This window comes from Dipteris shenzhenensis, chromosome 12, assembly GCF_047967505.1.
Source record: "Dipteris shenzhenensis isolate YYH24624 ecotype China chromosome 12, Dip_SZ_1.0, whole genome shotgun sequence".
NCBI lineage: Eukaryota > Viridiplantae > Streptophyta > Polypodiopsida > Gleicheniales > Dipteridaceae > Dipteris > Dipteris shenzhenensis.
The window spans coordinates 44,006,436-44,019,360 of NC_141607.1; the positions used below are offsets into that span (position 1 = coordinate 44,006,436).

The 12,925-nt window shown below is 44.5% G+C and overlaps 1 protein-coding gene across 3 annotated transcripts in view; it reads left to right on the top strand.

Annotated features, from left to right (window-relative positions):
- The first annotated feature begins 4,966 nt into the window (after positions 1-4,966).
- Positions 4,967-12,925, top strand: part of LOC147896263 (Transport protein particle (TRAPP) component) — a 63,161-nt gene continuing 55,202 nt past the window's right edge. The window contains exons 1-2 of one of the 3 annotated variants that reach the window (XM_087382888.1): positions 4,967-4,989; positions 5,129-5,275. In XM_087382888.1, coding sequence (XP_087239014.1) covers positions 5,210-5,275 — 66 coding nt within the window. In that variant the 5' untranslated portion in view covers positions 4,967-4,989; positions 5,129-5,209. Of the gene's footprint in view, positions 4,990-5,011; positions 5,087-5,126; positions 5,276-12,925 lie in introns of those variants that run through there. The other 2 variants (XM_087382887.1, XM_087382889.1) reach the window with 2 other exon arrangements.

Here is a 12,925-nt window from a genome sequence, read left to right on the forward strand (position 1 = left end):
GTGTCTCACCATAGAAAAGGACAAAGCTTGGTTGCCTTGTCATGTTCAGAGCAACTCACTTGCTTCTTGCCACAAGATGAATAATTATAAAAAACGACCCAAGGATGCCCAAGATTTTGTGTTGTCCTTCTCGCCTGTGGGGCAATATGATAAGCCAAAATGAGAGCCTTAAAACAACCTATGGATGTGTTCTTGCTTCCCCACCCCACCATGTTTCAATTGACATAGACATGGCATCGTCTCAATAATGTCTTGGCATGCTTATGCCTATGCCTATGCCAAAGCTTATTCTCGTGCCCATTATTCATTGTACCTAGGATCCTCATGCTTGACTTATAGCACCTTATGGACAATGAGACTCATTGGTATTTGTTAAGGGACATATCTATTAAAGGTAGTAGCTACTATAAAACTATATTGTTTTCCTTTCTCTTGGATTGACCAATGATCTTGGACTTATCTTCAAGTACCAAGAAATATTAGAAAACTCATAAAACAAAAGAAACATAGGAGACAAGGTGTAGAATGATTGATCAAGACTCCCACCATTTCTTATATGATAGTTATTACGTTTATCCAAAACCAAAAACCTTCAAGGATAATATACATATGAACTTCAAAATATGTAGTTGTTCTTTCCCTATGATCCACAACCATACTTTAATGCAAAGACATGCACAACATAGCTTCCCACCAATTAGCTTGATCCTTTTAACATAAGTTGTTCAAATATTTACAACTGTGCAATGAGCTATACCACCATAGGCTTGGAACTCATCAGCTAAGCATCCATCTTTAAGATTTTGTGTGTGAGGGAGGAGAAACTACCATCAATTTGCTATAAACTAATAAACAACTTTTTTATGTAAACAAGAGTACTACCTCCATGTTTCTAGCAAGTGCTTTTATTTCATGTCTGGATGTACAATGAATTTCCATGAGTCATCAAAGGTTCAAAAACACTCAAGATATCACTTTCTTCTCAAGTCAAATCCATAGCATCACTTTTTATTTTTATCACATGCTTGTTTATAAATGTCTCACTCCTCCTTGCTGCACATATGTCACATGTGAAGAATCGAGAAGGGAAGAGGAAAACTAGATTCAATATTTAAAGATATCCATATTAAATAGAAAAGAAACACCCTGTAGGCCCACATGCAATTGTATTTGTGGGCAGTTTTGAAGACATTTTGCCTAGTATTTTTTTTAGAAATGTCTCATTGTGAACTGTAATATTAATTCCCTAAAATTACTCATATTCAAGCAGCATGCAAACAAATTTACTAGGTCACACCTAGAGGAGATTTGGAGGTTCGTCACTCTTTGCTTGTGGCGCCAGGTGATGTGAACCTGTCTTGAGACATTGGACTTGTGCCATAGCCCCATGAATGCTCGCTAACACTTGATCACTTTTGTCAAGCCTAACAACAATGACATTGATATGTTGATGAACACCTGTCAATTACAAGTGTTTTACAGTTGTAAGATCAAGGCCTAGCGAAGCAACGGCTCCTTCGGCAATAGGGCATTTGCCCACTTGAGCTGGTTGCCCATGTTCAAACCCTACGAGATGTCTCTTGTTGCCCCGCAACATAGGCCCGAGGCAGATATGCCCCTTGTAGTAAGCCATGGGAGAGGAAAAAAAAGATCAAGGCCTAGGGATGCCTGGGTCCGTCAGGCCCTTGGTAGCTTTAAGGAATTTAAAAAATGGGCATTGAATGCACATGATATACACTATACACTATATTGCAACGAAGAAGAAGACTAATTCATACAAGCTCACCCCTTTATAGTCCTCTCTAGATAAGAGGAACTTACACTCCTTAATATAATCTCCCTAGAATAATCATAACCCATGCTCTTTGGGCATTTTATTCACTTCACATCTTGTGTACTTGTCCATGATCCCTGACAAGCATGCTTTAACCTTGCAACCAACCTCCTTCTACCTTCAAAGTTGCATGCCTCCTCCTTCTCTTTCACGCTAAATCTCTCTCTGTCACTTTTCCTCTCCTATCCAAGCACCTCATATCTTTCTACCCTTATCCCCTCATCCCCATCTCTTCCTATCCTTATCCCCTTCTCTCTCACTCAACCTATAACCCTTTTTGGATTTATATCCCCTTCTAAACCTTCAATCCTCATGCACTATAACTTTTATCAACTTGAGCTCCTATATTAGCTTTCTTGATCCCTTTACCCCCTCAAGTTGGCGATGGAGAAGCTTTTTTGCTCTTATGCTTTTTAAAACTCCACCCTTTTGTAAACCTGCCAATTTATAAACCATACAACCTCCTTTTATCTCTAAAACCTTCTAAACAATTACATCGGACCTGCTTTTGGATTTGAACTATTGCAAAACTTCAATCATTTGCACTTCTCGAAGGAATATGGCTTGAGGCTCTATGATGCCACATAGTGAACATGTCAGCTATCATGAACCAACATAATGCACAAACCTTGATACATGAAAGAGAGAATAAGTGACTACATTTTGGTGTCGTTATCAAGGAGAAGATTGTCAAAATGGGTCAAATGCAAGGAAAGAACTTGTATTTCATGAAACTATCTCTAGGCATAAGAGAAAATCCATTTTCTCAAATTCTAAAGGAATATAAATAATTCAAAAAACTTAGAGAAATTTAAAAAACAAAACAAAACCCACTTGAGTGTTTCCCTAGCCAACGGGACAACTTTGAGTCGTCATATTGCAAAATAATCCTACTTCAAATAGGGTTTGGTGGGTAGGTAGGGTTGATGTGCCAACAAAAGAAACCTTCAAATTTATAAAAATTCAAACAATTAATACATTTTTTAATTCTTTTCAATTGGGGGGACCTATTCTCATGCTCATAAAATAGGAGTGGAGGGGTGCTAAGATGGAAGCGACCCCCTCCTCATACACAGAGGGACATCCTCATTACCATCATCTTCCCTTCCACCCCTCCCCTCCTATGTTTTTCATGAATTAATACATCTTTGAATTATTTCAATTGCGGGGACCAAAGAAAGAATGGTAGAAGAATTGAAGGAATTAGGATGAGGAAGAATTAGTGTAGTAACATTTTTTGCAAAATCCGATGTTCATGCAACTTATAACAACAACGTTGGGATCTAAATTGTAAAATCCAATTATCAAAACCCTCTTCATTGGAAGTTGATTGCATGGCACAAAGCAGTCTTAAAGTTGGGCTCAAAAGTTATTCCACCACTAAATAGTTGGGTAATTTGATAAATCTAATTTTCTACAAGCATAACAAAGCGCCACTGTGATAAATATGAGTGTAGTCTTTTCACTAGAGAGAGTACAAATAAAATAGTAAACCTGACAAGGTGGAAATATGCAATGCTACAAGCTCTTATGGGGAGCCTTTAAAATTGTTAGAAATGCATGAAGACCTTGCCATTGTTTTGCAACCTATTTTATGGAAATACTCTGACATCTCTTTAAAGACATCATAAGATCACAAAAGTGAAAAGAATGCCCAACTACCACTATGTTTAGTGAACTAAAAAGTGGGAAGGTAGAATAAATTTATTTATTTTCCCTTAGTGAAATTATTTTGTCCAAAGGCATGCCATAAGGCAAGTTCAAAAACTTTGAGGAATACTATGTACCATAGAACTTGAGATATTTAAAGGCTACTGATGATCGATTTATTGAGTGAGTGGTGTTTTCCCAATCACGGTTCTTGCATGTAGTCAAACCTTCAAAAGGCCCAATTGTGTTTCAATTGCATGCATTAGGGAACTGAACTTAGGACCTTTTTGCTCACATGCGTAAGCTGTAGCACCACTATACATACTAGATAGGTAGGCCTCCTCAGTATATTATGTTCTCTCTCCCATTTGGGGTAACCCTTAATGCTCATAGACTTGGATATTCTTGACCTACTACAATATATAAAATGGGGTGCTTCCTCGGGTGAGAGAATTTTTGTCCCATCACACCTGAGTACGAACGCTAAGGCCTCACGTCCTTTACTTTCCCTTGCCTCCCTTCACGTGCAGGTCCCTCTTGTTCCCCCTCCCCCTTACTTACACGAGGCACTTTCCCTCTTGCTTTTCGACCCTTTTATTTTATCCATAATAATTACTCTCCTAACTAATGGAATTTTATGGAGTAGTGGCTGCTCAGGCGGTTTGGGCATATACCCACCTGAGCTGGCTCTACTTGTGTTCTAATTGTGTTGGGATGCTCCTCTGCCTTTAAAGCGTAGGCCATGGGTTATTAGCTGCTGCTAGTTTGGAATCATATTAATTGTCCTCGTATGCCTTCTACAGGCTTGGCATGCGATCTCTCAGCTGCTCTACATAGTGATGCTCTTAGTACTTGGCAATGGGTGTGTGATTGGGAGCAGCAGATGTGTGTATTTGGGGGAGGGGAATAAAGTTTTTTTTTTGTGGGTAGAATAAAAGAAGATGTATTAAGAAAGAAAGCAAATGTACATGAATAAGGAAATTACTACAAATGCTAGTTTTATACCGTACATGCAATACTGAGGACTCCTAATTGTCTACTAAAATGATAGTCTGCATAAATTTTGATTGAAATTTAGAAGTAAAGGCATGGGAACGCATGGCCCCTACTTCTCAAATTAGGCAAAGTGGTTCATGAAAAAGGGGGAAGTAGTTCGTTTGATAGAAGGAAGCATAGCCCCTCCTTAAAAGGAGGGCTCTCTTGCAGAATCAAGTTCTCTATGTATAAATGCTCTTGTAGCAAAAAGGATGGCCTCTACAAGCTTGACACCTCCTTTATTCAATTGAATGCACCTACAACACCAACACCACCACCAATGGGAGAAATTTGTTGCTTGCAACCCAAGTTGGATGTAACTTTTGGCGTGAACATGGCAACCAAAAACAGTTTACCAAAGTAGAAGCCATGCGTGACCGTGCCCTAAGAGGGATGCGATGGGAGGATGAAATAGTCCACAAGTTGTGAATGATGGATGCTCGAACTAATGCCAAAGTAGAGTAGGGAAGGTAATAGATATGTATGGGCTCTCTAATATATATGAATTGGCTAATATATTATTCTATAGGATATAGATGTATTGCTCTAATGGCTCAATGGAAATCCACTCTCTATAATATATATATAATATATAATATAATTCTATAGGATGTCTCTTTGTAGCATGTGTATGATGAAGCCGCTATATCGTTGAGCCTTGAGCTGCATTTGATCGCCCATTTCAACACGATGATCGGACGAGCGAAGCAGTATGTCAACGTCGTCGACAAACCTCTCGGCAAGGGCAAGTCCGAGGTATACAACCTTTCGCCCTTCTAGATCTGGTCCTCAACAATCTGCCTTTTTCTTTGCTCTTCGCATTAGCACTTGATTTGAATCGACTCACGTACATCTGCCCAAGGTGCCAGCCTTGGCCTAATGCCCACCCTGCAGATCAGTGTTGGGTTGCTTTGCAACCTCGCAAACAATGGCTGTATGCCCAAGCAATTTGCTTAGCAGCCCGCCTTTCGTCGCAAAAACAGACCTGCCTAGTTTGTTACCAGTACTGGGGAGTTGATTCTGTAGGACCAGCAAGCATTTGGCTTGTCTTTGGATTTTGCTACTGCTGCATACTAGGATAACGTTTTTAGGGTACAGGTCTTGGAATACTCTCTAAGCCTGAGCCCTTCCTTTCAATTCTTAGACCGTTCGCGCTCTTCCGGTCCTTGAAATAATATCCAAGCCTTCCCAAGCCACTGTAAATGCTGTCAACTTTTATTTGGCTTTTAGTTGCTATCCAGGTTGTTAATATCCGTAATCCAACTTCTACAAAGACGTACGTTGAATAAAGTACCTTCAAAAATAAAAAATAAAAATAAAAAATTTATTCACGGGGAGGTCAAAAGGCCATTACAAAAATTGGCCGTCTATTATAAGGGCCTATAGCCCGTGGCCTGCGCTGCCAAGCAGCAAGGAGGGAACTAATAAATATAAATAAATAAAGTACCTTGACATTTTCTTATTCATTGAAGACTTAAAACACAATGGATAATGTATTGATATTTTAAAAGTATATGCATTGCAGACAATAAAACGTGGAAGTTAAGATGCGCATGTTCAATCTTCTTTGCTCTATACGAGACTTTCTCTTTGTATCCTACCTTTTACCTATCCGTCTCGAACATTGCTTATGATAATCTGCACACCACCGGCATAGTTTCTTACGCAGACTCTCTATATCTGGATCCTCAAATTGGAAACCTCACAGCCAACTTGCTTTCAGAATGGCTTAGAGTACTTACAAGATGTCTATCAATGAATGTCATCCTCACAAACCAATGGACCTTGACAATAGTCTATCTTAGTTGTGATGAAGTTAGTTTTTCTGTGAGCCAGAATATTGAACGGTTGAACCTGGTGTGTTCTCGTGGACAAATGCACGCATTCAAAGAAGCTTGAAGTATGTGAGCATTTCTTTCTTTTAGATGTGCCCACGGCCTGTTATTGTCCTTGGTAAATATGTGGGAGTATCTTCCCTGTTTTTTTTTTTTCTCCCAGGAAAAAAGAACCTTCGATTAGATGTTTTGAAAAAGACAAAGTCTATCATAAGGCATTGATAGGAAAAGGACTAGCTCCCTTGCAGCGTGCGATCGGGAACTGGCTGGCTCCCTAGGGTACTTGAGAGCAAGTGCCAACAACTAACATGAAGTTCTATACAACCACTGGATTCCTCTATCCAAAAAATGCTTGCAGGCCATCTTGTAGAAATGTTGTCACGGCTCTGTGGTCTTCTTGGAACGCTCCGTACCTTTCTTCTATACCGGGCTCAAGATCAATATTATATCGAAACAAGTGTCGACAAGAATGGCAATAGGTCAGATTTGCTGTCCCCCTTATCACAAGTGCTACCCAGATGTTCCATGCTGTAACACTAGCAATGGTCCCCAAACATTGTCCTCCAAAACATATGGGGGTCACTCCTTGGAAGGAGGGGTGACTTCATGGATCTTTGGGCACAAGATTCTCTCTTCACCCATGAGGTAAGCAAAGGATACCATCTCTTTAGGGAAGGCATGCCTTGTTAGAGTTGAGGGCCTACCGAACAAGTAACCCGATGCGGCGGAATGAATTCAAACTCTCACTGATCTCTCTCACACTGTTGGTGCACATGCATCCTGAATCGATACTCAGAAAGGACGGCAGGAAATAGAGAAGAAAAACTGGGACTTTTATTCATCCACAAAGGTGAGAGCAAGAAACTTCCAGAAGTGGGCTGGGTAAAAGCACAAGCAAATGTGACTGTGTATGCTGAGATCTACAGGGAGCCTAGATGCTCATGCAATCCTCCTGCTGCATTGCTTTGGATAGGCTTTAGGTTCCCCCTTCAGCCAGGCAGGGTATCATCTCCTATGTGAACACTTGGGTGATGTGCCACACTTGTGGGATGATCCCAACCGGGCACTGCTACAAGCAATGAGAGATCATCTCTTATACTCCTACCAGTATCTGCAGCTCAAGCCAGCGTCTCGAGGAGGCGGCTACGTACAGTTGCGCTGGGTGGTGTTCGAGAAGGACACCCAGTAAAGTCATGTACGAAATCTAAAAGAAAGTGACAGGACAAAGTGTAGGACTGCAGACTGCATGCCCACCATGACGACACTAGACTGTGTAGAACACACAGGGGGGAAGCAGGGACTTGAACAGCCTATGCCCGCTTACCTGAAGGGGTCACTACCTAAGGCCACATCTGAGGTTCTCACAGACCTCAAAAAAAAAGTTTGGTGTTGATTGGAAGGATTGACAGCCTAGAAGCCACAAATGTGGCACTGATGGGTGAGAAAACGCACATGGATAAAGCCTTCACTGAAACGAGGAAGCAAGGAGGAGTGGAAGAAAGAGAAGAATAAGAGAGAAGAACAGAAAAAGAGAAGGCCGAGTGGGAGCTGGAAATGACCAGGAGAAGGGAAAAATGCAGGCCATGGAAATGGAGATGCAGCAACTCAAGGAAATGAAGAGGCCATTGGAGATTGCATGCAAGGCAATGGAAGAGTCGAAATAAAAAATTGAACAACTAAGAAAGGAAAAGGCAGCCATGCAGGCTATGCAAGGAAATCATGAAAGGGTTGGATGATAAACCTGCTGCATTTTCACAGCAATTAACCAAGGGGGAGACAGAGATGCGAGAATGCAAGGAAGTAGTCAAGAAAGTAACTCAGCCCCCAAAAAAGAATTTATATCAGATGCTCTCGGAGAAGATATGAGGAGGAACAACAGAGGACTGGTAGTGGTCACACTTGTTGGGTGGTGCTATTTATTCGACCTTTGAGGCAGCCTGGAGAGCGGATAAAGCTGATGCACCAACAAAGCCAATGGTGATCAGATTTAGGACTGCAATGGATAGATCTACCTTCATAGGCATGAGGGGATGATGATCTCACACACTGGCATAGATTGCGAGCATGCAATCTGCTATTGAGGAGACTTCCAGATGGGTTGACGTGGCCAAACAGAAACCCGCAAGGGTAACCGTTTCGCTACCCTCATGGAGCAGCAGCAGAGAGCCAGTAAGGCTCTCAACATCAGAGTACGCGGGATCCCACGCACTGAGGCTACACCGATGGTAGATGCGACTGCGTTCGTGGCCGCTACCCTGGGTGTGGTTGAGCACATGATAGAGAGGGCATGGCGGGTGGGGAGAGATCCCAACCGAGAGCAACCCCTGATCATACGGTTCCATGACACTCAGGCATGACTTTCAGCTCTACGACGCAGGTCAGTCCTTTGAGATCAGCCAGCGATCTCTATGGATGAGGACCTCACACCTCTACAGGTTGAGGAGAGGCGCTCTTTGCTGCAGCAGCGGGATCAGGCTCGGAAGGAGGGGAAGTGGACAGTGGTACGAGAGGGACGACTTCTTACAGGTCCCCGTAGGGCACTTGCCCCCTCCCCTACATAGGGAAGCGGGGTCTTTGAGACTTAGATATCCGAGACCCTGTCCTGCACCATTTGGAATTGTAATGGTACCTTATGGTCAGAACCATGGAACTTCTCGGAATCCTATACAGGCCACGACATAGTCTTTTATACAGAGACACATCAGAGTCCAGAGCGCCCTCTTTCAATAGTCAGCGGGTATACATGGGAGTCTGCCTAGAGATGAGACGAGGGGTACAGGAGGAGTTCGAGGTTCAGGTGGAGTTGCAGTCCTTTTCAGATCCACACTTCGGGGGACCATTTCAGTAGAGCAGAGAGATACACATTCCAGATTTCTTTGGATCCGGATTCGACACATGGACAGCCGGGATCTGTTTGTCGCAGCTTGCTACTTCACCCCTGAGACCTCTCACTTTGCCAGAGATATCCGAGGTGATGATGAGACATCCCCATTTGCTGCCCTTTATCAGTCCATCGTTGACTTCTCTGGCCGCAGAGAAGTCCTTCTAGTGGGGGACTTCAACGCGAGGACAAGGGCCCATCAGGTACCACTTCTTGACTTCAGAGATGATTCCACTCTACTGCCAGATATTGACCTTGAGAAGGCAGATATGCTACGGGTTTTGGCTGACAGGCGAGGTCTATTCTCATCTTATGGGCAGGCCCTATTAGACCTCGGCAAGATACATGATCTCATTATCTATAATGGTCTTGACAGATGGCCTACTTCAGGTGGTTTCACATGCTTTCCACATGGGGGGGCTCCAGTGTTGTTGATTACATCATGGGATCCCCTATCTTCACATCTCGCATTACTGACTTCACTGTAGCACCTCTCCCCCCAGGGACTGATCATACATACCTTTTCTTTAGCATCTCCACCTCCCTTCACACAGCACCTTCCACCCCACTCAGTGCTTACTCCACCTACCACGATATATGCTTTAATCGGGATCACTCACCTTCTTACTCTGGCCGTCTGTACATACTTCTCACTTATATTGACTTCATACCCCTTTTAGAGGATCGTGCTGCCCTTGTTACCCGCTCACTACACGAGACTGCCATTCACGCTTTCCCCCACACCACCCCCTCCACCCGCCCACCACCCCCCGGAACTGTATCCTGTAATGAATGGTATGATGATGAGTGTAAGGCTTTACGCCGTCAACTCAAATTCGAAACCAAAAACAGTCTTCCGAGCGCACTAGATATGCTACGTGAATACCGTAGACTGGTACGGAGGAAGAAACTAGACTTCGTTCGTCGGAACGAGGAGGAGCTACTGAACATTTTGTTTAGTAACAACTCTAAGGACTTCCGGCGGAGATTTCTAGAAGGACGGTCCCCTCTGCCACTCACCGACACTCAGATCTGGTTTGATTATGCACGCACACTTTATGACATCCCAAATCAGCTAGTCCCTAACCTCTCACACGTCTCGTCCCACACCCTGCACCCTCTTCACTAGAGGAGGGGTAAAGGATGCCGTAATGAAACTTCATAATGGCCGAGCGAAGGATCATGAGGGGCTATACACAGACTTCGCATCGAGAGCGGTAGAGCAGAGTGACTACCCAGGGAGAGGCGCATATGCACACTGTGTGACATGCAGGAGGTTGAGACAGAGGAGCATTTCATCTTCAGGTGTCCTGTGTACTATGAGATCCGAGGGCGTTTCCATTGCCTCTTCAGGGATAGTTATGGGATTTTGGCTTGTTTCCTCTCCTACTCCGACCAGCGGTGTTTGGCAGGTTTCATTCATGAGGCACTTAGACACCGTGAGAGGATACATTTGTTAGCATTATATGCATCTCCTGTCTACAGTGTACTTGTGTGCACACTGCTCTGAGTGAGGGCTTCTTTGTGGGTATGCCCGCCCCTCGTGAGGTTCTTTCATTCCCGGTTCCGCACTTGTATCTGACACTATCTTCCATCGGTCGGAGGCTATTCCTACACTCAGAGGGAGCACCCAGAGGCACCCATCCTGGGGCTAGCCCAGTCGGCCCCTGCCCTGGCCGACAGCCCCTGGCCGACCAGCTCCCAGGGCCGACCCCCTTCTAGTCGACCCTCCCACTGGAGGGTATATATACACCTCCATCCCCTGGGTCACATCTCACTCATCTTCTGGTGCAGCTCTTCCAGCCTCCTCGTTCTCAGGCTCCTGCCTCCTCGTTCTCAGGCTCCTGCCTCCTCGCTCCAGGCTCCTCCAGGCTCCTCCAGCCTCCTTGTTCCCAGGCTCCTGCCTCCTCGCTCCAGGCTCCTCCAGCCTCCTCGCTCCAGGCTCCTCCAGCCTCCTCGCTCCAGGCTCCTCCAGCCTCCTTGTTCCCAGGCTCCTGCCTCCTCGCTCCAGGCTCCTCCAGCCTTCTTGTTCCCAGGCTCCTGCCTCCTCGCTCCAGGCTCCTCCAGCCTCTGTGCTCTCAGGCTCCAGCCTCCTTGTGCCCCTATCCTCTGCTCCAGTTCAGCCCCTTCTGCAGCTCCTGTTTCTCATCCTGTTCAGGACTCCTTGTATTACAGTTGCTGCCCTGGTTTATGGGCTGAGTTACAGCAGATCTGTTTGTGGCACATCTTGTTGTCTCTAGTGTTCTCTGTGTGATTCTGTAGCTTCAGTTTGCTTACATCTTCCGCTGCCACTCTTGACAACATTGAGCACGGAGACAAGAGCAGACTTCTTCCTCGGCTCTAGAGCTCTATCACGGAGTTCTTTCAGCTAGATCACATGGACCCCCACGAGATGAGGCCTCGACATGACCGTGAGCCAGAGCCTGTGACCCAACAGCTTAGACAGAGGGTTGATACACATATCACACTTGGGGACATCCCCTCCTTTAGAGTCGGAGCTCGACCGACAGGGTTCACAGTAGCCCTGGTCAGACGCAGAGCTACGACTGGGAGACGTGCCAAGACCGCACCTCTGAGTGGCCAACAACACTCTATTGCCAACTTCATGCCTCCATTGCCTCATCCATTCTGATATCTTGTTGTTGCCGATGATGATGATGATATTGATGACGATGCTGAGACTGATATATAGTCGACCATCGACATGACTATGTTGTACTTAGGACTTAGTACTGCCATTCTACATTTTTGCATTTTGCATTGGTATGGACGCTCGTTTGGTAGCTCCACTACCACAGCTTGTTGTATCAGGATTTTCACAGTCTCATAGACCCATCGGTCTTCCGAAGACTTTAATAAACTTTCTTTCTTTCTTTCTTTCTAGACTTGATATGTCCTTCCTACTTAGGCCTACCGTGTTTGCCACATGGAATGTGCGGGCTGCATTATTCTGACTCCATAACAGGACAACCCAAGACCATGAGGGGCTACAACACTTAGGACATGGATGGGTGGCATAGTACCGATACACAAAGCAAGGGATCCCATGGACACTGCGAGCTAGCGCACTCTCATGATTGGCTACACATGGGCCAAGATGTACAGATTTGTACTACAGAGAGAGATCTACACTTTTAGAGACACAGGGGTAGTGGGCCTCGGGACAAGTTGGGTTTTAGAGACAACACTCCACTCTAGACCACATCCTTAATCTACGGGCCATCATCGAGGATGCGAGATTAAGATCTTAAAAAGTTCTTACTTTATAAACTTACGGAGGGCTTTTAACACGGCTCCACTATCTCGTATGATTAGAACTTCAGGAGATGCAGATTCCAGAAGTCATGATTTGGGGGGTGATGAGTCTATATGAGTCAGTCAGAGGCATAGTATGCCCTAGATGGCTTGTTAGACTGGATGGAGAGCATGATTGGAATGAAGCAAGGATGCCCCCTCTCAGCAACACTTTTTGTGCTCTACATTGATGAGGTCACAGATGGGCACGCTGCCAACATGATGATATAGATATTGTCATATGAACATGATATCGTCCTCTTATCCTTCTTAGCAATAGGCATACATAGACATCTAGAGGGCCTAGAGGTGTTTTGCAAGGAGGTTTGACAATCAACCTTGGTAAGGCCAAGGTTATGATCTTCAACACCGCATGGGCGGTATTAGGCACTAAGC